Genomic DNA, 26,192 nt, shown 5'->3' on the forward strand with positions numbered 1-26,192 from the left:
GTAATGAATTTTTATCCATAAAATGAGAAGTGTAACTTTTATGTTCCTTCTCCCTCTCTCACATATACGAAATCAACTCTTAGCCACTACCTAGATAGATTTTTCCCTTTGTTGATCTGTCCCTAGCCTATCCTCCAACAGAGCACTCACTGCCACTGTAATTGAGACCATTCAACCACCTTGCTGCTGGTTGTCCTCTTCTCTTTCCTTCCTCCTCTTTATTACCAACACTGGGAAGACAGCTAAGTCTTGGTGTATGACCTCTGAGCCTGGTAGTTTGCACCTCAAGAGAGAACTCTTAGTTGATTTGATCAATGATTCATTTGCTTCTTTTCTCACCTGTCCATGATACATGTAAATCCTTGACTTACAATCATAATTGAGCCCAAAATTAGGGGTTTAAGTTGTGCCGACTGTTAAGGTTATCATGTGACTATTTTATACCCTTTTTTTTTGCAGCAGTCATTAAGTCAATACAGTGTCATTGGTGTCACTGTCTGCAATTGCCATTTTTTGACAGAACTGTAACTGGAAGTCAATTTCCAGCAAAAAAAAAAAAATCATAAATCACAGTCACATGGCTGCAGGATGTTGCAAATGGCCATAATGTGGGCTGGTTGCTGAGTGCCCAGACTGCAATCATGTGCCCGATGGTAGGGTGGGGAGGAGGCCATTGGAACTTGGAATCTGGGTCATAAATACATTTTTTTGGATGACTAACTTCAAATGGTCACAAATACTCTCAGGAGTATTTTTCGACAACAAAGTTCAAATGGATCAATATTCTTGCTCTCCTGCTTCTTCAAAGTCCAACTTTTGCTTCACAGTGTCACCTAATCTTTATAGGTATAAACACATCACAGCACTTCATTATTGTTTCCAAGATCTTCATGGCTGTTCTTCCAGGTGCTAGTCTGAGCGTTGAGTACTCTGAGTACTAGGCATCACATTTTTAGAATGATTTGGAGACACCTGAACAGGTTTAAGCAATTTCAAAGAGGAATCAAGTGATTAAAAACTAAATCCTATGAACAGACACTGAAGGAGCTGGGTCTCCTTGGCTCAGAGAAAGGATTATGGAAGGGGGAATGATAATATCTTTTTAATACATGAAGAGGAACCACTTAGAACGGGTTCACGTTCTTTCCCCTCATGATCCAGGTGCAGGTTTCAGAATAATGGATTCAAGTTATGAAACAATGAAGATGTGGTGGACTTCCTTTCAATGGAATTGTTCAAATGGAGATTAGATGTCCGTCAATCTAGGATGTTTTAATTTGAATCCATGCACTAACAGCATCTGCACTTAATAGCTTACTGGTTTATTCTAATTATATTGTAGGAGATGACCAGGCTGAGCCCAAGGGCTCAAATGCATCATCAGTCTCAAGTCCTTTTACGTCCACAAGAGATCTACGTCTAGCCTACCTTGAGTTCCGTTGACTCTTATTCACTGCCAATTTGCTTTGACTGTTAGTAGTTCAGATTCTTGTAGAGAACTTAACCTTGAAATAAATCTATATATTCATTTGAAATGCCTGGACTCCTGATTTCCCATGCTTGACATCTATTATTCTAAAATGCTATGAAGCAGATACAGCTATCTAGGCAAACAATTCAAAACTCGAGACAAAATAAAACACATATGCAACACAATTTTATAAATCTTCAAATTACTAATTTTAATGTAAGAAAGAAAATCATTGTAATGATAAAATTAAGATGCCAGTCTTATTCATATATCTGAATGGAAAGCAATACTAAAGAACTGTTTTTTGAGAAAATGGATTTGAACATTTCAGCAAAAATTATTTAAAAATGTTATATTCCAGGATTAAACTAAAGAATGTCACTTTACAAAGACAGTAGCCAAAGTCTACTTGAAGTTTTACAAACAATAAGTCAGCATTTTATTTTAATTAGAGGAGTCTGTTTTGAAATTAATATAAATATATTTTAAATATTAATTTAATTCAAACAGAATGTGTGTGTGAATAATATAAATTTAACTACTGAGAAAAATTAATCTTACTGCTTCAAGAAAATAGTTTGCTTGAAAAGTACTTTGCCACTTACACAGCACAGGTATTACTGTTTCTATCAATATATATTTGACAATAACCGAATAAAAAAAGTAATCAAGTGATTGATGTACCAATCCTAGTTTTAAACACAATGAGGCTAGTTGAACTATTTGTACAATACTTACCAATCCTTTCATAAATGACTAATATAAATACAGTGGGAATGACAGTCCATTAAAATTTGGATATCTCTCTTGAAATACTTGGCTCAAAAAATTAATTCTTGATAGGGACAATAACCTAGAACAGTGATCCCCAACTTTTACTTGGCCTGGTTGGAGGAGAGGGGAACTGGCTCTCACAAGTGGTGAGTGGCGTGCGTGTGTGCGCACACATGCATGCACCAGCCTGCCACTTGTGAAAGTTGAGCTGTATTTTGCTTGTGTTGGCCAGCCACTTGCATAACCCGGTTCTGAACAGGCCATGGCCCAATAGTGGGCCGCAGCCCAAGGTTTGGAGACTTCTGACCTAGACAACAGGGTGAAGATACCAAACCATCCAGAAATCTAGACTACAATACAACCTATATAAAGTCTCAACAGCGGCATACACAAACAATGGTAAAGAAAGAAAAGCAGGCAAGAGGAATAAATATAAAGAACATGTACACAAGTCTTTCCAAGCTAATGCTTTCCTACTGCTTACATTGTCTAGCAACAATGGTTTTCCAAATTAACTAGATACTATGGCACTTCGAACATATCTGGAAGACACAAGTCAGGAGAAGCTTGTTATTTGAGTTACACTTGTCCTAAAATGCCCAAGCTTCCTTTAATTCATACATGTCAAAGAACAATTATCACATGCATATATTAAAAATCCATCACTGGCAGCAAACTGTTTAACAGGCACCTCAGGCAGCAAGCTTTAATATTTCACTCTGGATACCTAAAACATGAAATAGTCATAAGCTTGAAATGTATCGTCTGTCGAAATCAAATTCAGAATAAAAAAAAAATGGGATTCAAGGCTTTCATTTTGCTACTACTGTTTTACTGAAAATGAAGTTTAAAGATTTTGTTTTTATTCCTATGACCCAGATGCTACCTGCTGTTGCCTGGAACATTACCTGATAAAATCTAATTGTGAAGAGAATGCTAGCAAAATACCTACATAAACAGTATATTCCCAATTGCTATTTATTTATAAATATGTTTAAGTAGGTATGTACATTTTAGAGCATGGAGAAAAATGACCATGATGGGAACACAATTGTAATGAAGACTATAGTAAAAACTATGCATTAATTATATTTACACTCTGCATAATTTCTATTAAGTCAATGTGGCATACTTGTTTCTTCAACACTGCACATCTCAGTCAAGTAGGTTAAGCCGAGATAATGACTGCTTAAAATAACCAAGTGAATTACATGGTATAGTGAGCAACTGAATCTGGCCGTTTAGATTTTTATTACTAAAATTTAAAATTTATTAGAATATGTTACATTAACTATATAAATAACAGGTAGGACAAATAAAAGAGTCACTGTGGTAAACTTTAGGCAGAACCCATTTTCTGACTTGATGCCATATATATTTCTCCTGTAATCTTGTATATAATAGTTCTATCCAAGCTTGCTGCAGTAATATGTTTCTCTCTAAGAACATTATTATTGCAGATAAAAATACGGTGGTTCTTTTTCTCTACCCATTTGACTTTATAACTGACTTTGGGGAAACAGCAAAGTACAGTATTTCTCCTACAAAAGATTTCCCAACTAGATGTTCTCCAGTTCTCCTGGACTACTAGTGATAGCAGAAGACAAAATCTAATACATTTAGTGGCCACCAAGTTAAATAAAGCTAATTTTAGAGTTTAGCTAATACAAGAATTTTAACATCCTATGAATTCTTATTGAGATACAAGTCACTTTGGATTGAGCTGACTAGAATGGGCAAGAATGCTTCAGTTAGAGTGCAGTACTGCAGGCCACTTTAGCTGACTGTGTTCAGCAGGTCAGCGGTTCAAATCTCACTGGCTCAAGGTTGACTCAGCCTTCCATCCTTCCGAGGTAGGTAAAATGAGGACCCAAATTGTTGGGGGCAATGTAAATATATATATACATTGCTTACTGGTGTACACCGCTTAGAGAGTGCTTGCATTTAAAGCGGTATATAAGTCTCATAAAATAAAAAAAATAAAAAAAAATAAAATCATATTCTGATACCACCACATGGTGAAGACTAGATCAGTCTTATAATTCCAAATCCAACATGTTATTAATTATAGTCCACTAGAAATAAAATTCAACAGATCTGACATATGCTTTATTTCATGCAAATTAGTTAAGATTAACAAATTATCAGTTGTGTATGAAGGAATAGAAAAACAGAATTTTCAATGAAACAGAAAGTTTGAGAACTGTAATAATCAGATAGTCACTACAACTTATTCTTGTGACAAAAATTAACCATAGTTTGGTATTAAGTGAGAAAAAAAAATTGATACAGGAAATTAACCCTCGGGGCAAGTAGGAGATATTTGTCAATAATATAACAATAAAATAAACAATAAAATAATATAACAAATTTAGATTTCAACTAGTCTAAATCATAATCTGTACATATGTACATACCAATTAGCTGGCAAATTAACTTTTTACAAAAAAGCAGCAAAGAGTTTTGGAGAATTTGAAGGCCTGCTTCTACCTACATGTACCCATTCTATCAAGTCTAGCACAAGATGCATGTTACAGTCCCATCTACTAAAAATTGTAATCTCCTGCGATTCAGGAAGAGAGCTTTTTCTATGTGGCGCCTGACCTGTAGAACATACCAAGAGCTTTTAGACTGGCCCTAGGACAGCGGTTCTCAACCTTTGTGTGACGGCGACCCCCGTCACACGGACGCGCCGTGCATGCGCGGTGGCGCCCCCATGCGGGGTGCGCATGCGTGGTGGTGCCCCCATACGCAGTGCGCATGCGTGGCGGCGTCCCCTGAGGGGGAAAATGGCGGATCGTGTTGTTTGGCGACCCCCGTAAAATGGTCGTTCGACCCCAAATGGGGTCGCGACCCATAGGTTGAGAACCGCTGCCCTAGGAATATAGCTGTGGTGTAGAGCCAGTCCAATGATTGTACTGAATGTTATGAATAAATTATACTGTTCTGCTGATTATATTTTTATGTTGTTAATATATTTATAGTAATATTTAGCATGGTTTTGTATATTTGCTTTTTATTATTTATTAGGTTTGGGGTCTTTTTTAAAAACTATTGTAAGCCATCCAAAATCATCTAAGGGAGATGGTGGCCCTATAAACTGAACAAATAAATAAATAAGTCAAGGTATATTTATATATAAGTGCATTCAGATTGTACTACTATAGCCCTTGAGATGCTACAGGATAATTCAGAGGGTGAGTTTTTCTGAAAGCTTCAACTGCATAAGGGGAAAGTTGGTGTCAGATATTCCTTTCTGCCTGTTGAGGCTGGTACTCAATACCACAAAACCCGTTGATAGGAAGAAGCAGAAAGAAGCACTGTAACACCAAGCAAGGAGCACGTTGGGAAGGTTTATAGCTGCAACAGATTCATAATTTTCCCTAATCTAACATTGCATCAGCTCAACAGCTGGTGTGATCTCTCCCCTCCCCAACATTAAGGAAGAAGGAAATGCTTCTTGAAAAGAAAATACTAGCAGAAAACTCATAGCAAAGAACAACCATCACTTTAATACTGTTGGACTAGTAGTGGAAGGATCTTTGAGAAATGAGGAAAATGATGTTTAAAAGCAGGATTACACTAAAGTAACATAATATAAACATAATAAATTATTTATTTTTCTTGATCTGCCTGCAGAAGTCTGCAGTTTTCTTGGCCATGTTTTTGGAAACGGTCTACCACTGCTTTCTTCCTAGGACTGAGAGAGATTGGCTCAAGGTCACTCAGCTGGCTTTGTTACCAAGACTAAGGTGTATAGTCTCCTTTCGAAGCCTGGTGCCTTTAATCACTACTCCAAACTGATTCTCTCAAAGGAAAACTTCAATGCATTTAAAAATTATGCAGGCCTCTAAGAACTGCATGATTTAGCACAATCTATTGCATCAAACTGGAGAGACATAAAAAGGATGAGGTTATAACTTTACCGTAATTCAAGTAAACATTCACGTGGAAGCATGTCGTTTTTCTTAGTTCATTAACTAGGACTAATAAACAGAACAGTAATTGTAATACTATAATTTTATCCAAAACATACTAGTTGCTGTATGTGATATGTATTTTATGAAAAAGTATTGTTTATATTGTCTATTTTAACTGTCTTTCACTTTTATCTCTTATGGAAAATTACATTTTCAAAATATTCAATGGAAACCTCATCTAAAATAAACATATATTTCTACCAAGTGAGTTTTACAGCTCTATTATCTCAAATTTATTTTCTTCCTTGATTTCAATTGGATTTTCTTATTTTTAAACAATAACATACTGTATGCTATAATTTACTACTAACATTATTTACCATCTTTTCCTCTTGTGCTTTCCATTTTTCCATGACTGAAAAGCCCCCCTTTCTATTTTAAAAGATTATGTAATGCATTAGAAATTACTTCCAGTTTTTGGCAAAACGCCCCATAGTGAACAAGTTTGTTTAATGACCACAGAGCTTGTTTAACGGCTTTGGATTCACTTAATAACCATGGTCATTTGCTTAATTGAGCGTTAGTTAGAAATGTATTAATATGAATATGATATAATATTTAAGAGAATTAGAGAGGGATTTTCTACTGATGTAACCTGAGATATACAAGAATGATTTTGTTATTGGATTATTGATTACCCTATCGCCACGCTGCTTCCCAAGCACCTGGATGTAAAAATTTGAAAAATTGATAAAATTTGTTTAAATGGGTTTGTATATTTCTAAACATGGATTTTCCAGAACTGAAAGAGGTTTAAAGTATTCCTGATTAACTTCTTCAAACTTTATCCCAGCATAGTTGGATAACCAAACACTAAGGATGAAAAATGGAAGACAAAGAGAGAAGCAACCTAGAACTAAGGAGAAATTTCCTGACAGTTAGAACAATTAATCAGTGGAACAATCTGCCTCCAGAAGTTGTGAATGCTCCAACACTGGAAGTTTTAAAGAAGAAACTGGACAACCATTTATCTGAAATGGTATAGGGTTTCCTGCCTGAGCAGGGTGGTGGACTAGATAACCTCAAAGGTCCCTTCCAACTCTGTTATTGTTACAAGACATTCCAAGATCCCTGTTTGTATGTATCCTGACAAGGTGTTAAAAGGTGCTAACTGTAGATAGAGTGAAAAAGTTTTAATGATATTCTTTATATCCTATAGAAATCAAGCATGCAAAATACTATTATCTAATGTGACAGCATGTAAACCTGGTCTGACAAATTTAAGTATGGGTTTCATTCAATATTAAATGATCAGTTTAAAAATAATGGTATTTCCCATTATTCTTCATTTTAGAAACTGTAAGTACTCTAAATAGATTTAGATACATTGATAGGTTTTAACAATCTATTTTGTCTATATAAGTTGGTCTGGAAGCCAAATATGTATCATTGTTTAGAAAACATATTAAATCATGTCAATATAAAAGTTTATTTAAGTTAACCCCATAAAAATAGCTTTAGTTTAATTCATGCTGTTTAATATTCTAGCATTTTGCCATGATTGTTCCTAATATTTTGTTCATATTCCCAATCAAAGTATAAAGAGCAACATAGTTGTTCCAGTTTGCCAGTACTGATTTCCATAATTTCACAAATCTGAACTATTCTGAAACTTAAAAGCCTGTAGGAAGTACAATCTGTTCCAAACCAATTGACAGGCTCAAGAATCACAATAATCTCTGCAATGATGCTCAGCTCCCATATGACTCATAACCTCAAATAAACAAATTATAACATTTCTTATTGAAATATAGAGTCCTTAGTGCTCTCTGAGCTTGACTGTTTTCTTGCAGACGTTTTGTTACCCAACTAGCTAATATCTTCTGTGGTAGGAGGGAATGGAGTTTGCGAACTAAACCTTTCACCAAGGACTCCACATTTCAGTCCCAAGATACATATATTCTCTTCTATTGATATGGAAATATTGCTATATAGTACAGTGGAATTAAGAAACATCAGGGCTTTTTTTGTCATAGAACGCCCAGAACAGAGTTCCGGCACCTTTTTTGGATGGAACCTTGTAGGGTAGGCAAGGCAGGTTGTATGATGTGTGTGAGTTCTGACACCTTTTTTTTCTTTTTTTTTACAAAAAAAGCACTCATTCATATTTTGTATCCTCTAGTAGAAATACTCTTGCATTTCCAATTTTGTTTTTGCTTTTTCATTTCCATTTCATCATCCATTTCTATTTTTTCTTACATTATTAAACAACTGCAAGTTCTTTTTTACCCATTATATACTGTAAGCTCTCTCTGAGGTACTAATAACTAAATCAAAAAGAGCTCAATATTTTAAAGCTAGGAACCAACAGTGATAATCTTGGGGCTCAGAGGAGTTCTTATCAGTAGCAGCAAGATATTTACAATATGCCACCTTGCTACTTAACCATTTTTGTATGTTTTTATTAAAATAATATTTAAAAATAAACTAGGGCAGAAATGGGCAAACACTAATATATAGTACTCCTCTATTCCCAAGTATCTTATTGCTTAAAAGAAAAATATAAAATGTAAACTTTAAAAAATGTATATAAGATCTGATCTAGAATTATTCCTATTTAAATAGCGTAATCAAGTCTTGTTTTAGATGTTTCTTCTCTTTTTTTTTTGTAGAAACAGGTGCACCCATAAAATAAAAAGATCACCCAATTTAATGATATAAATTACTTTAAATAATATATTGGAAGAAACAATTTTTGTCTTATATTAAAAAAAAATTATAGTTTAAAAGCTGTGTTAGTCACAAGTTCCTTTTACAATATTCAAAAACATAAAAGTTTTATGTCCTATCATACCTTACAATTCAAAATACCAAATTAATAAAAACGTGATCCACTCCAGTAATGGAAGAGTGATAGTCATGTTATCTTAGACAAAACCACTATTATGGTGACTAGTTCAAGTAGCAGATTCCAAAGCTCATATCAACGTACATTTAAATGTAATTGGGATTTTAGGAGTTGAATTCCACCGCCTGTTTATTAGCAAAGTAGATGCCTTGGACAGAACATGTTCAACTTCTAACCCTAAAGCTACACCAGATGTTGAAGAATGCTATAAAACAAATTTAGAGAAGCACAGGAATGGACAGAGAGCAAGGTGGAAGTTCATTTTCAAACAAGTGATTAATAATGTTATTTGAACAACATATTAATAATTATGCTTCCATTTTAAAAAATTAAAGTATACAATCTATAATAAACATTTTAATTTATCTTTTATATTAAATATCAGATAAAAATCAAGGTAAGAAAAAAAGGGACTTCAACTAAGCAACAAACGCAAAAAGTATTTTGAATTCATACACATTTCAGAAACTTTAGACACACCAAATCATCATTTTAAAAGTCTTTAGAATAAACCTCCTAAAGATGTATAGCTTCACTACAAAAGTATAAACTGTTTAAAGGATATTCTTTTTGTTGATATTTTTACAAAAAGAATGATGCAAGCAGCTTATTTGCAGAATTTTAATTCCAGGAGATTTGTTGTAAATTCACTACATAACAATATAATAAAAATATGAAAAGGAAAATAACAGACAACTTGCAACAAGTATGTACTATAAAACTGTTTCTACTTTAAAAAGGGTTGTTTAAAATCAAATTAATATGAAGCAATATTCATTGCATTACAATATTCCCTTCTCTATATAGTGATATAGTGTCCAAACTATTTCTTCTTTTCCTCTACCACAATAATTGTCATGAGTGAAAACAGAACATATAGAAAGTAGAAAATTGATGCATGTTCTGTGCTATTTCATATGTGTGCCTATGTTCTTAATAAAGACCGAAAAAACAAAAGAACAAAATAGTTCAATGAAAACTGGACTACTATATTCAATATACAATACTTTGATATTTTATTCCAATAACAAACTCACAGGTAAATTATATCTAGTTAAGTAAAAATCCATTAGAACTCAACTTTCGAAGGAACAGCAAGTTTATTAAGAAAAATAGATGCCAACATTTGTTAGAAGAAAAAAATTAAGTACTGCAAAAATTAAAGATGAAACTTCTGTTAGAATATAGCTGCCTGAAATCACTTAAATATAGATTAAAACATTAAATGAGATTTTAATCTTACAGGAAAAAAGATGTAACAATGTAGAATTGAAATTGTTAGATGACAGCGACAAATTTTATACTTCTGAATCTGAATGTATATTCCACAGTTAGCAGTGACAAAAACACTATTTCACATAGCTTAATCTGCACATTGTCCAAAATTTACTTATGTTCAGCATTAAAATTTAAATCCTACTACAAAAATCCTAGGCTTTATATTTTATTTGCTAAAATGGGTAAAGAATAAAATAGATTTTTATTCAATAAGATATCATGAGAACCAATGCAATATTGAATTGAATGCTGAAACTAATTGAAATAAAAATTGAAACTAATTTATTGTCTTTAGTTAAAAAGTAACCTAAATGGCAAAGTAGCCATTTTTATTTATTCTCCTTTATTATAATTATAAAATGTAAACTTGTAATGACTTGACCCGCACTGCATATAACCTATTTTTCAATGAAGTAAATAATGAACATTACTACCTTCATATTACATAGAAGCATTCTATTAAGTTTAAATAGAAAAAAAAGTATCTTACCTTGAATATCCATTAGAGAAGACAGATCTGTTTGAAAAATTCAAAGTCCCCACTGGTGCAAGGGCATCATCTCCAGATCCCTGGCACTTATTCCAATTTTCTGAACTAACAGAATGAGATGGAATGGCATTGAAAAAAGGTTTCTTATCCTGCTGTTGAGTGACAGATGCAGTGTTCAAATCATAGTGGTAAACTTGTCCTCCAGAAGTACTAACACCATGAACAGAAATGGCAGATGTTTTATTTCCAACCATACTTGACCCAGAAAAAGTAGCCTGGCAGTAAGTTGTGCCTATTTTCTCCTGCTTTATTACTCCAGGGGTACATAATTCAATAAAATCTTCTTTTTCAGTTTTCACTTGTGGCATCTGCATTGTAGAACTTGACAAAAGATCCTCACATTCATTAATATTAGGCTTTGTGTCTGGTAAAATGGGAGGCTTGCAATCCTCCATTTCATTTCCTTCCAAAAGAAAACTCTCATCCCCACCAAGAGGCGAAAGCAAGCTACTTTCATCCAGAACAGGATCCATTCTCCAAGGGCTTCCATTTGTTTCTCTTCCAGGAGACACCGGGGGCAAATCAAAATCTTGCAAAATATCAAAAGTGCTTTGGTCTTCCGAAAAGAGCTTCAAGTTGCCACTGTTACTGTCAACTTGGCCTTGTGATAAAGACCCTTGATTTAAAGCAAGATCACGACTAGTCATAGCTGGGAAATCTGGTTCTAGGGACACATCAGTAGATGCAACTCCTTTCGAGCCTTCTGTCAGAGTAGAGGATTTATTCAAGCTTGCTATGCTTTCTTCAAGGAGTCTAAAATCTGTTTCTCCAGAGGAGAGGCTGATTTGGCCTTGCTGAGGAAATCCAAGTTCATTTCCCATTACTTTTGTATCGGTTTCACCCATATACAGTCCCATTGAGAGTGACACTGCTTTGGAGAGATCCGGCTGTGGCACATTGCTTCCTAACCCTTTTGGCAAGTCACACAGAACAGGTTGCTTGGAGTCAGATTGAGAAGAGGCAGACAGGGTAGATGTAGATACTGGAGTCTTGACAGAAGCACCACCCCTAAAGGATGGATGAAAGTGAATACTTTTTCCTCTTTCCTCCCTTCCAGTGGATTTCAATGATTCTTTGGGTTCCATTATTTTAATACTAATAAAAAAAACAAAAGAAACCATCATTAGCCTGAGATCAGAAGTATAAGTACTGACCCCAAGAAAAAATATTAAATAGACTTAATAGTTCCCAATGTCTCTTAAATATTTCTAATACAAAGCACCCCGATGGCTTGAAAGTTATCTTAATTTAATCAAATAATATTTGTCTAATATAATCAAACAAAAAAACCCCAAATTAGCTATTTAATATAGCATTTAATTCATGTCAAATTAAAGGCTGTTTATAAATAGTAAAATAAAAAGTAACTTTGTTTGTATACTTTTCCTAAATTATTTTATTTTCAAGAAATCTCTCTCAGGTCTATTTAAATATTGTTGCATTTGTATCCATCATCCATTCATTATCCAAATTTCTCAGTATGATCTATTCTTAACTTTCATTAGTATGGCTGTTTATTTAGAAATAGTAATTTAGAAATAAGATCTTATTCTTAAAATACCAAAAATTATTATAGTAACATTTATCTATCCTTAACATATTTGCACAGATTTTCCAGAAATTCATGAAACTGCCTAGGCGTATTTATGAATGGCAAGAAGGCGACTTACAATAAACAAAAAGGCAACATATACAAATGACACAGCCAATTCTGCATATCCTCCTCAAAAGTTGCATGAAACTTTTAACATTCTTTTTGGGCTTTGACAAAAAGAATTGCACAATTTTAAAAGATCCACACCATAACATAGCTCTAAAGTAAAAAAAAAAGAGGGAAGGACAGAAAAAGAACCGGAGTTACCACATTTGACAAGTTTCTCTCCTTGTCATTATATGACAGGCAACGCCAAAAGGGATAAATCTTATCATGTGATTCATTTGCTGGAAGAGAAAAAAGCAACTCCAAAGATATTTAATCTTTTTTGAGTTGAAATTCTCCTTCTTGTAAAGATGAAAAAAAGAAAGAAAAAATGTGTCGGGACCTGTTGAGCATTTGCCTGGCACGCCCACTTCTGCAAAATAACATCAGCCCTTTCCTTAAAAAAAAAAAAAAAGAATTCCAACCAAGTCCAAGTTTTCAATTCCTTGTCTGTTTCCAATCCATGGGGCCGCCAAAATAAAAAAAAGGGGGAACAAAAGGGAGGCGATAGCATACTTTTTTTTTTTTAAAAAAAAGTGAACATCTTTTTTTAAAAAAACCCAAACCGTGCAAATAGACTTTTTTTTTTAAGTCGTGGGGTAGATAAAGTAGAGGGAGGAACCCATTACATAAGATTTATACTACTTTTGCAGTGCAGTCCCATACACGTCTATGGTAAGAAAGTCCGTTGAATTCAGAGTCCCTTACTCCTAAGTAAACAGATACAAGATTGCAAACTTAAAATCGTTCCTTTCCAAGAAGAGAGCCTATTTTGGACATTCTCTTTTGGGATTAAAAGGAGCCAAAGATGGTTGTGGAACACAATAGGAAATCACTCTTCGCCCCCCCCCCTCCCCGTCTACATTATAGATATAGATGCGTACATATATGAACATTATTTAAACCACACCAGAGCCTTCTCCCTCGTCCCAATGAGGAGGACTTTAAAGTTAAGCGACGCAATGGATCGAGGGAAGGGGCTGCCACCCTTCTCTGGCCTCACCACTCGGCAGCAAGCCGCTAGATCTTAATGGCGGGAGTGGGGGGGGGGAAGGCATTACTGACAGGGTGGAGGGTGACCTCTACAGAAAAAGCACTCGGCCGCCGCTTCAGCCGTGCACCTCCCTTCGAGAGGGACAGAGCCTAAAAGTAGAAACCATTCCTCCCTCGGCCCACACCTGGGGGGGGGGGGTGAAAAAAAGAAGACACCCCTTACCGTATCGAGTGGGGGCGCTGGGAGTCCTCCTAACCACCAACTTCCATGGCTCCAGCATGCAGCGAAGCAAATAAACAACTTGGTGGGGACTGGAAGGAAGCAGAGTTACGGGGCGACGGGATTGGGTGTGGGGTGGGGGGTGAAAGCAGCCGCCCCTTTGCAGATGAGGAGGTAAGCAGCTGCCCCCTCCTTTTCCTCCCCACACGCACACTGACAGGCGGACCGCGCTCCTACACACACGCACTCACATACACACAGACACACAGCCGCAGCCCCTCACCTGCTCCTCTCCCACCCAGCCCCGCTCGCGTGCAGCACACGCACACACTTCTGCCCCCCCCCCGCGATTAATTAAAGTCACACTTTCTCCCTCCTCTCCTTCTCCTTCTCCACGTCTCCCCCGCCTCCCTCTGCACGGGCGTCCCGCCCTCCCCTTCTTCTTCCCCTCCTCCTCCGCCTCCTCCTCCTTCTCTTTTTCTTCCTCCTCCTCTTCCTCCTCCCCCCGCCAGCCACTCCGTCTGCGCTCAGCTCTACGGTTTCCCCCAGCCACAAAATGGAGGACTACGACCGTGCTAGCAGCAGCCGCAGCAGCGGCAGCCTCCTCCTCCTCCTCCTCCTCCGTCTTTCCCCCCTCCCTCCCCCAGACAGGGAAAGAGAGCAGAGACGCGGCAGGGCGGGGGAGCGCGCGCAGGGAAGGCGCCTGCGGGCGCGCGAGCGCACGAGCTCGCGCATTGCGGGGCAGCCGAGGGGGAACGGTGCAACCTGTTGACTGAGAACAGCAACTGCAGCCCCCGGCAGGGCCTCCACCACCTCCTCTTTTTAGTTTTTCCCCTCTCCAGACGTGCCCCTTTCAATTACAGTTTCTTTTTTCTTCCCTACCTTACTTTCTTTTTTCCTTTTCGGTTTCTTGTTTTGCCCTCTGCAGGCTACGGTTTTTTTTATTATTATTTTTTGGTTTTGTTTTTATAAGCAGCATGTTGATTTAGACGTCAATCCCGCTGCATTTTAAAAGGTAATTGCGATGAGTGACAGCCCGCCTTCGCGTATTTCACTTATGAGGAAATCGTAATCAACCTCGTGAACTAATTTTTTAATCAGGTCTGAGCTGTTCAAAGGGGGAAAAGAGCGAACAAGGACGACGAAAAAAGGCAACAACCCTTCAGAGAGGATTGAAGGGCCAGCTCTGACGCGTTAAGCCAAAGTGACAGGAAAAGGTTTCAGTATTTCCTAGAAAATACACTTTTTAGAATTGTAAATGCAGGGTGCCATCTTATATATGCATTATTAGAAAAAAATCTACTTAAACAGGTGAGATTTTGGGGAAGGAGTGAATGTGTATACATTGTATTCTATATAGGCAATTGTTGACTATTAGAGGAACAGGCCTCGTCATTATGTTTCTCATTTTGAAACAGTTTTCAATATTAATTATAGGTCAGCAAGAAAACAAGTTCTGCATTAGCTAATGGTTAGCTAACAGTTCAGTTTTAGGATATACATGTCCAATGAAAACGAAGTGGAGGAAGACTTGCATGATGAATTTCTGTGCTTATAATTATCAATTTGGTAACTACGGTATGTGGTATTTTTTCATGTAGTGTTCACATGCAGACCTACACTTCTAGAATATATATATTCAATTTAATTTAAGGTACATAGCACATAAAAGTTGAGCAAACATATGGAGAGCACTGTTTTGAACCTAGAATGGCTACTTCAGATGTCCCAAGTTTGAAAAGACAGTAATGATCTGGGAGTTTAATTTGAGTTAGCATTAAATAGTTCTGTTCTGCATCTAAAATAAACCTTGGCTGCTTTGAATGAGTGTTTCCATGCTTGAATTTTATTTTTGTATTTTGGGGTTGGGATTTTTTTTTTAAAATAGAAAAATAGCCTGGTCAGTACAATAGCAGGAATACCTTGCTGTTTGTAGATAGGGTTAGATAGGGTGGGTGCCATGTACAAAATTTAGAGGCAAAGGTGTAGTTTCTAAGCACTAGGGAAAACGATTGAAGGATCTCTGTTCGTCATCTGCTTTTGTGCAGTTTGAAGACTACTTGCAATTGCCTGCTTACCTAGTAAGCAAAGTTTATCTGATAAATAAGTTATTTGCTGTTTTTTATTTTCATTTTTTGGTTATTAAAAATTAGTGAAATGAATTATATTTCATGTTTTGTGTTTTCTTTTATAGCAGATAGCCTGCAAGTAAAAACAGGTAAACAGGAGTAAAACATAAATATCTCCATGGCAGTTCCCAAATGTTTACTCATTGCTACCTCTTGAATCAGAATATTCTAAACAATTTCTCAAGCATACTTAACAAATGAATCCCCTACTATTTTTTTAGCATTCCTTCTTGCTACCCATGAAAGGAAACAATAATGACAGTCATCCAATCATCAGGCAGATATGCTGGTCTTACACATATTAAGCAAATCTCTATTCTCTTTCATTTCCTCTTCTCCCAACTTTATACACATATCTGCCTCTTCAAAAATCAAAGCCATTCACCTGGAAGCTTGCATCTAGACTCTTCATACATAGTAGGTTACTAATAGATGCCAGGGAAACTGTATGCCAAAGCCTCTATGGGAAAGAGGGGGGATGTAATGTCAAGCTAATTTGTTGGCTGAAAACTTGTCATGCTGCTGAATGTGGAAAAGAAACATTGGCATTGAAATCTGCTCTAATTTGAGTGTATGAAAAGTCATGGAGGAGGAAATGGATCATTTAAAATATTCCATAATGTCCAGCTGGAAGAACTCTAACCAATTGTTGTGATGTTATTCTCCCCATTCCCAAGAAAAGGGAGGAAAAGAAAAAATGGAAGAATTGCTTGAAGATCATCTAACTGAGTCTGTACATATGGATCCTGCTCTAGCTGAGTGTAGATTTGATCAGGTAGGGAAAAACTTTCCTTCCAATCCCGAGTTTTACAGAGTGAACCAGATGCCAAGGAAAAGAGGGGAAAGTTTTCCAAGTCCAGAACGGAGATGGGATAAGGATTGTAAAATAGGGAATATTTTGGTTTAGATGATAAATTATCCACTAGCTCAGTGGTGGCGAACCTATGGCACGGGTGCCAGAGGCGGCACTCAGAGCCCTCTCTGTGGGCACGTGTGCCATTGCCCCAGTCCTAGGCTGTCAGCTGGGTTTTATAAAACCTTTTTGCGTTAGGCCTCCACCGCCGTGTACAAAAAAAAAGTTTCAATCAATCAGTTAATTTCAACTTTTCATGGAAAAAAAAAAGATCTTGCAAAGTTGGAATTGATTGATTGAACTTTTTAGTCCCACCCAGTCTGCTGTTACCACTGCAGCCACACCCAGCCAATGGGCCACACCCACTCGGCACCCGACGATGCATAAGTGGGTTTTGGGTTGCAGTTTGGGCACTTGGTCTCTAAAAGGTTTGCCATCACTGCACTAGCTTATTCTGCAAGCTAAAAACATAAGAAATGAAAGTTAAAATGAGGAAAAGAATGTTCCCACCTAAGCTGTGAATTTGTGAGAAGTCTGTTTCAAATTGTGGTCAGTTTGGATCTTTGAAGGAATGGCCCCATTGCTAAAAGACTTCTTTAAAGGCCACAGATATCCTAGTAACTTTCATGTAAAAATATTTGCCTGAAAATATTGGCAGAGAGTGCCCTCAACTTGGACTATAAAAGTACAGATCCCAAGGGAAAATGGGAAATGTCACCCTGATCTGGATGATAGAGGGTATCTAAAAGATTAACTCCTGTTGAGAAGAAGAAAAGTTTATTAGTGTGTTGGAATCCCATTCAAAATGTACCCCCTTGGTAAGATGAGTTGGTGTAGTTTGTGCAGCAAAATTAGGAATAAATTTATGATAAAAATTGGCAAGCTTCAGGAAAAATGTATGTCCTTGATAGCCTGCAACTGAAAGCAGGTAAACAAAGGTAAAATATAGGACATCTACACAGTGCTTTTTTTGTAAAAAAAAAAAAAAAAAAAAAAGGTGCCGGAACTCACACACGTCATACAACCCGCCTTGCCTACCCTACAAGGTTCCATCCAAAACAGGTGCCGGAACTCCGTTCTGGGCATTCTATGACAAAAAAAGCCCTGCATTTACAAATGAATGGTATTTCTTAGTTTCAACTCTTGAATCATTGATGATTTTTGCTCATTTTGAAGAAAGCTCTCAGAACTATATATTCCGTTTTAGTGTATCCATTTGCTTTTTGTTTGAGAAAATACAGTAGCCTATATAGTGCCATAAAGCCATATCTTTAGTGCAGCATAAGAGTTGTAGTTAGAAAGGTGTTGAAGTATGGACACCAGGCAAATGGGCAAATTGTTCAAATAAAGTACTAAAAAACCCTCAATTTTATGAGAAATGTGTTTCAAAAATCACATGAAAACTGAGAAAAGGAATGTTACACTACTGCATATCCAAATTTCCCATAATGATAGTCAAAGACAATTAAATATTTGTGGTGTTCTTTCATGCAACTAAAATCATCAACTTCCCTTGATTCATTGAAAGGGCTATTCAGATACAAAATAGTCATGGAAATAAGTAGATGACATATGTTGACATATCCTTCAACATTTTCATTTGTAATAATTTTATAAGCCAAGACTGCCTGACAGGTCACAACATTCTGACTGTGGCACCTGCCAGCTGTTCAAATGGAAAAGGGCAGAGGTTTGAGGAGTAAGAGGATGACACTTGAGCAATGATAGAGTGACAGAGGCTGATGGGAGTATTAGAATAGGTGGAGTTCCTAATGAAGAAATAGTGTGTCATCATTTCACAGTGCTCCAGTTCTTGGTGAAATCCAGCTTCAACTGATTTGATCTCATATAGGAGATAACAGTGTTGAAATATCATTCCAATATCTTTACTACTTCTGACTGATACTAGGGATGGAACTTGCTGTTATTACATATTAATTACCATCCAGCCACAAAAGTTCTGATCATCTTACTAAACAGCTTTATAGAAATGTTGATAGCAAAATAAGAATTTGGACTCTTATGTGATCCTCAGTGTAGTGTCCATTGGAATAAGCAGAGGTCTTTTAAAGCAGAAGTCACCGACCTTTTGGGCACCAGGGACTTTGTGCCATTGAGAAAGGTTTTTCCGCGGACCGGAAGGGGCGTGGTTTTGAATACTGCCTGCATCCCGAGGATGGAGTTTTGCTTGTTTATGCAGCCTGCTTGCTGGCATGCTGTGGACCGGTGCCAGTCCATGGACCAGGGGTTGGGGGACCCCTGCTCTAAAGCAGGGCTTTTCAACCTTTTCACCGATTGTACCACTTTTTTCTCATTCCCATCTCCTTCCTTCCCCTCTTTTCTGTTTCCCTCCCTCCTTCCCTGCCTCCTCCTTTCTCATTCCCATCTCTTTCCTTCTCTTCCTTCCTTCCTATTTCCCTCCCTGCATCCTTCCCTGCCTTCCCCTGTCTCATTCCCATTCCTCCCTCTGTGCCTCTGTCCAGCTGATGGTGCCTTTCTTCATTCCTCATGGAGGGTAACCCCTCCCCAACTGCTTTTTCCCATTTTCCCCTTCCACCTGTGTGTGTGCCTGGCACCGATGGCTGCCACGAAGTTGTAGATCGACTCCTGGCTGGCCTGTTTTATCTCCTCTCCTCTTTCCCTCCCCTCCTTCTTTTCTCTTTGGTGCAAGTCCAGCTGACTCCTCCTCCCAAGGTTGCTTCTTTTTTTCCTGTCTCTCTCACCAAAACTGCCTCCTTTTATAGCCTCTCCTATCTCCGCCCGCCTTCTCCTCTTTTCTGGGTGTGCAGGAAGTGCCAATCCTGAGGCCTTTATCTCGGCCCAGCAGTACTACGGCTCCTGAGGACTCTCTCATGGCAAGTCCTGCGCTGCGCCGCTTTAGCTCGTTCCCTCCCCCCGCTACACTTGGCAAGGCTGGGCAGGGCATACCACTGGTTGAAAAGCCCTGCTCTAAAGCAGCGGTCTCCAACCTTTCCAGCTCAGTGGACTGGGCAGGGAGGGGGGGAAATTCATTTTGAATTCTGTCAAAATGTCAAGACAAAATGCATTTTCAGTTTGGTGTACACGTGTGCTGTATGACTATACAACCTAAATAAAACTTGATCTCTTTGTTTAATTATATACTGTATTAAGCTACGTCATCTCACTAACCACAAAATTAATTTAGTTGACCTCTTTACTAAGATGAGTTGTTTCATTTTTTGAGACCTCATTGCTTCTCACATAGTTTATCTATTCGTTCAACAATTATGGCTTGTCCAATCAATTTTCTGAGAGACACAATAGCATTAGCAATAGCACTTAGAGATATATACCATTTCATAGTGCCTTACAACACTCTCTAAGCAGTTTACAGAGTCAGCATATTACCCCCAACAATCTGAGTCCTCATTTTACTGACCTCAGAAGATGGAAGGCCGGTGAAAATCAAACTGCTAAACTGCTGGCATCTGGCAGTCAGCAGAAGTAGCCTGTAGTACAGCACTCTAACCGCTGTACCACCACAGCTCTTAATATGCACATTTTATAGCACATTTTTGGAAAGAATGTCATTAGAAAAGGTGCTTTATTCAATTAAATAGGCCCCACCCAATGGAAGATTCAGTTAGAACTTGTTTTGTGCAGCGTCTCTGCCCCGATAATCATATATCAGTGATGGCGAACCTTTTAGACACCGAGTGCCCCAAAACCACCTCGCCCCCCCACCCTGCCCCTGCCTGCCCCTGCCTGTTCCTGTCCCCGCCCTGCCTGCAGGGCCACCTACCACCTCCACGGCCCACCGCAGATTGCCCAGGCGGCCCTGCAGGGCCATGGTGACCATGTCCTCTGCCCACACCCTGCAGCATCATATGTGTGGGACAGAGTGCAAAGGTGGAGTGCCTGCTGCCCGGCTGCCATGTCCTTGGCTGTGCTGCTCCACACGGGCCGCGCCCGGAGGCAACTCCTCCAGGGAGGCTGCTGGTGAGGAGTGGGCCGTGGTGGAGGCGAGGCTGGGGCGATGCCACGCGTGCCCACAGAGAGGGCTCTGAGTGCCGTCTCTGGCACATGTGCCTAGGTTCGCCACCACTGTCATATATTATACAGGAACATCTGAAACAGAGAATGCTATAGGTACACATGAGAATTCGATTATTGTTTGATTAGATTTGCAGTTTGGGTAGTAGCTTCTGTGAAAAAGTTTCCCATATACATATAGCCCTTTGTGTGTATAGGAAGTGATGACACCGATCTAGTTACAATTGCACTGAAATTGAATAGTTTCTTCCCACATGAGTAATATGCAAAATAGGCCTCTTCTAAATCATTCTTTTCAAAACTTCCCTTCCTTTTCACTTTTCTATTTCCACATAAGTATTAGTTCCTCTTCTCCATGGTTATATACTTTTTCTTAGTCTGATCTACCTCAGTTCCTCCTGTCTGAGTAGCAATCACACAGACACTTTTTATTGAACAGGTGGGCTGACTAGCAACAGGAAGTACAAAGTAAATGTCAAAGCATAATAGAAGTTAGTTAAACAGAAATAATAAATGAATAAGAATAGCATAATTATAATAGCTCTAAAGTAAATGAATGAAATCACAGACCAATCTGCAGGTGTGTGTGTGTGTGTGTGTGTGTGTGTGTGTTCCCATACATTTCAGTGATGGTGGAAAGTTGCCAGAGAAAAGGCTAGGTGGACTTTTTAATAAGTAATCTTGTAGGATAGAAGTAGCATGAGAAAGCCTGTCAGATAACTTCCAAATGCACTAAAGATGACAGAAAAGTACCTCCTGATTAAATTTAAATATTGCAGACTTAGAAGAGGATTCACTATGTCAAATAAAGTGTTCTCCAGTTTGGTGGAGCTTTGTAGATTACATCAAAACTATAGCCAGACAGTGCTGTTAATTAATGAAACTATGTAACATGGTCATTAACCATACAGTTGTCTAAGAATAAACACGAATCTACCAGGTTAACAGCATTTATTATGCCTTTATTATTGTGCTATATCTGATAGTAGCATTGATGATTTTTTAAAAATCTGATTGCCCAGCAATTTGGAAAAGAAATAATTGATGGCCCAGCCAACCAAATAATTCTTGGTTATTGCCAACAATATTTATTTATTACCTGATAATCCCAGTGAAGATACATTAAAAAGAAAACTCTCACCTCAGACATGCATATATACAGAGACTACTTATCAGTACAATCAGTACAACTTCCTGAAATCTTCATTCCTGCCTGCCTACTCCATTTCCATAAGGCAACTCCATCAAGAACTTTTCATTTTTGATTGATGGTGATAATTAACTTTTGATTAAGATCAGTGTAAAGTCTCCTCTCCCTTCTACCTGATATTTATGATGAAATTATTGTACCAAAAAGAGAAAGAGGTATTGATATTTAAATAAAGATGCAGAGATAACTGTGGTTGGTTTTTATGTTCCCTTTCTTGTAGCTTGAATAATGTCTTTCTTTACTAATTATTTTAAGAATACTTTTTTCTTAGTCATTACTTCTTAATGGTAACTATTTACACTTCTGTTTTCTCCACCTTGCATATTTTAAAAAGATTTTTTAAAATTGCTACTATTATGCTTATCTATTTATTTTATTAGGCTTTTGTGTTTTTCTGAGTGGCTTATAAACAATATAGGCTACTCAGACATTGAGAAACAACCATAACATTTATACCAGTTCACTCTTTACATCCCAAAGGTCTGCTAAAATAAATAGTTCTTGATGCTTTATGAAATCTATCAAGGTTATAGCCCATTTCATGTGAGGAAGAATCCTGGTCCAGAGAAGACAATTTGAGAAACTCTGATATAGGGAATCTTTTGGCATTTTTGAAGGATGAGGACCCGGAGGAAACCTTACATTACTGACTTCAAAGGACAAGGAGAGAACATCAGGTAGAAGCAGTTCTACACAGAACCCACGAAGGGCATTAAATACAGCACCTTGAATTACACCCAGAAAAAAATGGTAATCATTGCAGCCCTTGATGTAGAGGTGTTACTTGGGCAAATTGCATTCTGCATCAGTTGAGTTTTGGGAGTTCTTCAAATTTAGTCCCATATGTAGCACATCCGAGAAATCTAAATGGGAGGTAAGGCATAACTAAGGGTGATCAAAGCTTTTCAGTGCAGAAAAGTTCATAACTGGTGAACAAGGTGGAATTATGGAAATCTCCTTCTACTTGCATCTCCCACCTGCTCTTCCAACAGAAGTTGTGAGCCAGGAGGACTCCAGATTACAACTCCCATCAGTCCAAAGCTGAAGATGGGATCAGAGGGCTTTTCCATTCAAAACCAATTTCATTTACTGGGATTGAATTTGAGCAATCCAGACCCTTAAAGCCATCAGGCACTGGAGCAAAATCTTCACTGAGTCAAGGTACACAGCCAAATGTCTTCTATAGAGGGGATGATAACTTTGACAGATCTATGCAATAACTTTTACATAAACAAAGGGGGCTAATATATTATTCAAAACCATCCATTACTTAGTGACAGAAATCTACTTCCACAAACACAGTGCAACATAGATTATTGGTGATTTCTCTTGCTTGGAACAAACTACATTGTACAACAGATGTACAATGGATAGTTATTTCAAAATAGTAAACTTTCCTAATTATGCTCAGGAAGTCAAAATAATTAGTTTTAAGAGGTATTTCTAATTGTATAGGGATATTAAAAGGAGAACAGAAACTAAATATATTCTAAACTGAGGGTTCCTTGGAGCTCTCTGAACTTGATTTTTTTTCTTGCAGACATTTCATTACCCAAACTAGGTAACATCATCAGTGCTAATCTCCTTTATTGATACTCTAAACCAGCAGTTCCCAACCTTTCTAGCTCTGTGGATTAGTTAAAAAGTGCAAACATGAACCAATGAGGCAAATACTATTTGTCGTAATTCAGAAAAATTTTCTGCTGATTGATTTTGTCTCCAGTGTTGAAAATTCATCCCAGTTAATAAGGCATTGATAATCTGTGAGGTCATAAAACTGATTTAAAGTCAAAAGTAATCATTGAACTGTGGCACACTCCTCGGAATTGTTAGTATAGCAACCAAAATATTATTTCTGGCAAATTCAGATTGATACATTGTGAGTTTGTCTGCAAATCACACCAGTTATAGCATTTTTTTTAAATATCAGAGGTTCTGTAATTAGGTTTCTGTTTGGTACAATTGTTGAATTGTATTTAAATATTTTTCATACAGGATTCCAATTTTATTTATTCCTATATTAAAGCAAATGCTTGCAAGCTGCTCTGGTTTCTCCTTGAATCTATTTTTCGGCTCACAAATGCAGCGGTCAGTAATAGTAGTAAAATACTTCCTTCTAATTCTAGTTCATTTCCATTCCTTCTTTGAAAATTAACACCAGACCCATCCACAAATTTAAAAAAAAGTCAGATTTTTTTTAAATGGATGTTTTCAAATTTATTTTAATTATCCTTTCTGGTTGCAGAATCATTAGTTTTTTTGGCTGTTTCAAATGTGTTACTAAAAACAGTCCCATCTCATACTTTTTTGCCAAGGTTTTCATACCCAAAACTGTCTTTATATCCATGTTTTTCTTCCATAGCACTGAAGTTACATTTGAAAAGATTTAGTACTCTCAGCATGATTGGAATAAGAAAAGAAGTACAACTAATCTGAATATTCCAAAAGCTTTATTTTATGGATGGCCATATTTTTCACAAGAGGATGAACTGATCAGTTTGGATAATATTTAAACTAACTGGTATTTTAAAAGGCTGATTTCTAATATTTTTACTTTCACATAAATCTGAATATTCCTTTACCTATACCAAATGACAAAAAAGAGTTGATTTAAACAGCAGTGAATCAAACTATTTTGTTTGCGCTTTCTTCAGTTTTATTTTGCGTGAAATCATGACTTTCTTAACATATGTTCTATCACAGAGGTCCCCAGACTTTTGAGCACCAGGGACCGGTTCCATAGACAGAGGTTTTTCTGCGTACTGGAGGGGGCATGGTTTCATGTACTGCCTGGATCCTGTAGATGGGGCTTTGCTTGTTTGCATGGACTGGTTTCTGGCATGCCGCGGGGGGGGGGTGTCGGTCCACAGACCCCTGTTCTATCATATAACTAATAAATTAGTTTGTCAAAATTTTAAATATATGTTGAATAGAATTGAATACATTTCTGAAATTATACTTTGAACTCTTAATGAGCAAAACTGGAAAATAGCAAACCATTATTCTGTTGGCCATGCATGATAGATCTTGGAAAGCAATTAGTATTCACAGTCTTTCTTGTTCCTGTTCCCAGCCAACAGTTAAGCAAAAATTATTTCATTAATTGATTCCATAACCTTCTGCAATTATGTTACCCATGTTGGGGAATATTTCATTTTGGAGTTGAGGTTTACTGTATTTGACATTCTCACTGATCCTTACATTTGTTTTTATTGTTTCTCATAGAAAACTGAAGTACTGTAATTGCAAGAACCACTTTCGTTTGCTCCTAATTGCTCACATCCCAAGTCAGTCCTGAAAGAACATTGACAAACAACTAAAAATTGAACTGCTTCAGCAATATGCTTTCTATAGTATATTTTATTTTCTATAACTTCATTACATACATATATATATATTTCCTGAAGGGTTTATTCTTTCTACTTTTAAAAAGGTTAATTTTCACCTTTTTTTTGCTGCAGAAAATTATCTGCTCCACTTTATGGGCTTGTGACTTTGCATGTAGGGTTCTCCCCTCCCCTCTGCCCTTTGCCTTTTTTTTCCGGCTGGCTGTTTCCTGTCAGCTTATCCTGTAGTTAGAAATGCTGAGTCAGAGCTTACAACAGACATTTCCTCCATTCAAAATAAAAAAATAAAAAATGCAACATCTCCACCAAGTGAATACTCTGACATTTCTGTAATTTGCAAACCACATGTGTGCAAATGATCAGTGATATCTTTGGATATGATTCAGAAGATACATAAAGAAGAAAATACCTATTTATTTAATAATTTGTCCAATTTATGCAGCCACCCATTTTCATTTGAGTTAACTATCTCATATGTTCTCTTTCTAAACCAGTTGATAGAAGATGAAGGGTTAGATTCATCTCTTAATGAAGTTACCATTTTTTCCTTTGGTAGTGGTTACATGATTAAATTTATTCTAACAAAAGAAGTGAAGAAAATTTACTTTAAAGTCACACTAGGGACAATAATAGAGCTGAATAAGGGTCTGTGTTTAAGAGCAAAAGTAAACACTGAGTTTTTTAAAAGCTGCACCTGTGCCATAAACTTCATAGTTTACCAATCTTATCAGAGTTAAGCACAAAATCACAGGGTTTAAAGTGCAAAAGCCTGGGCTGACTTTATGATCACTTCAAAAATAAGCCTGCAAAGTTTGATCTTTGATGT

At 37.2% G+C, this 26,192-nt stretch overlaps 1 protein-coding gene across 1 annotated transcript in view; it reads right to left on the reverse strand.

Annotated features, from left to right (window-relative positions):
- Positions 1–14,143, reverse strand: part of NR3C1 (nuclear receptor subfamily 3 group C member 1) — a 65,641-nt gene extending 51,498 nt beyond the window's left edge. Inside the window, exons 1-2 of the mRNA XM_039351490.1 lie at positions 13,817–14,143; positions 10,842–11,996 (exon numbers count right to left, since the gene is read on the reverse strand). Coding sequence (XP_039207424.1) covers positions 10,842–11,986 — 1,145 coding nt within the window. The 5' untranslated portion in view covers positions 11,987–11,996; positions 13,817–14,143. The remainder of the gene's footprint in view (positions 1–10,841; positions 11,997–13,816) is intronic.
- Positions 14,144–26,192: the final 12,049 nt, after the last annotated feature.

This window comes from Crotalus tigris, unplaced genomic scaffold, assembly GCF_016545835.1.
Source record: "Crotalus tigris isolate CLP2741 ecotype Arizona unplaced genomic scaffold, ASM1654583v1 scf7180000017568.12009008, whole genome shotgun sequence".
Classification (NCBI taxonomy): domain Eukaryota; kingdom Metazoa; phylum Chordata; class Lepidosauria; order Squamata; family Viperidae; genus Crotalus; species Crotalus tigris.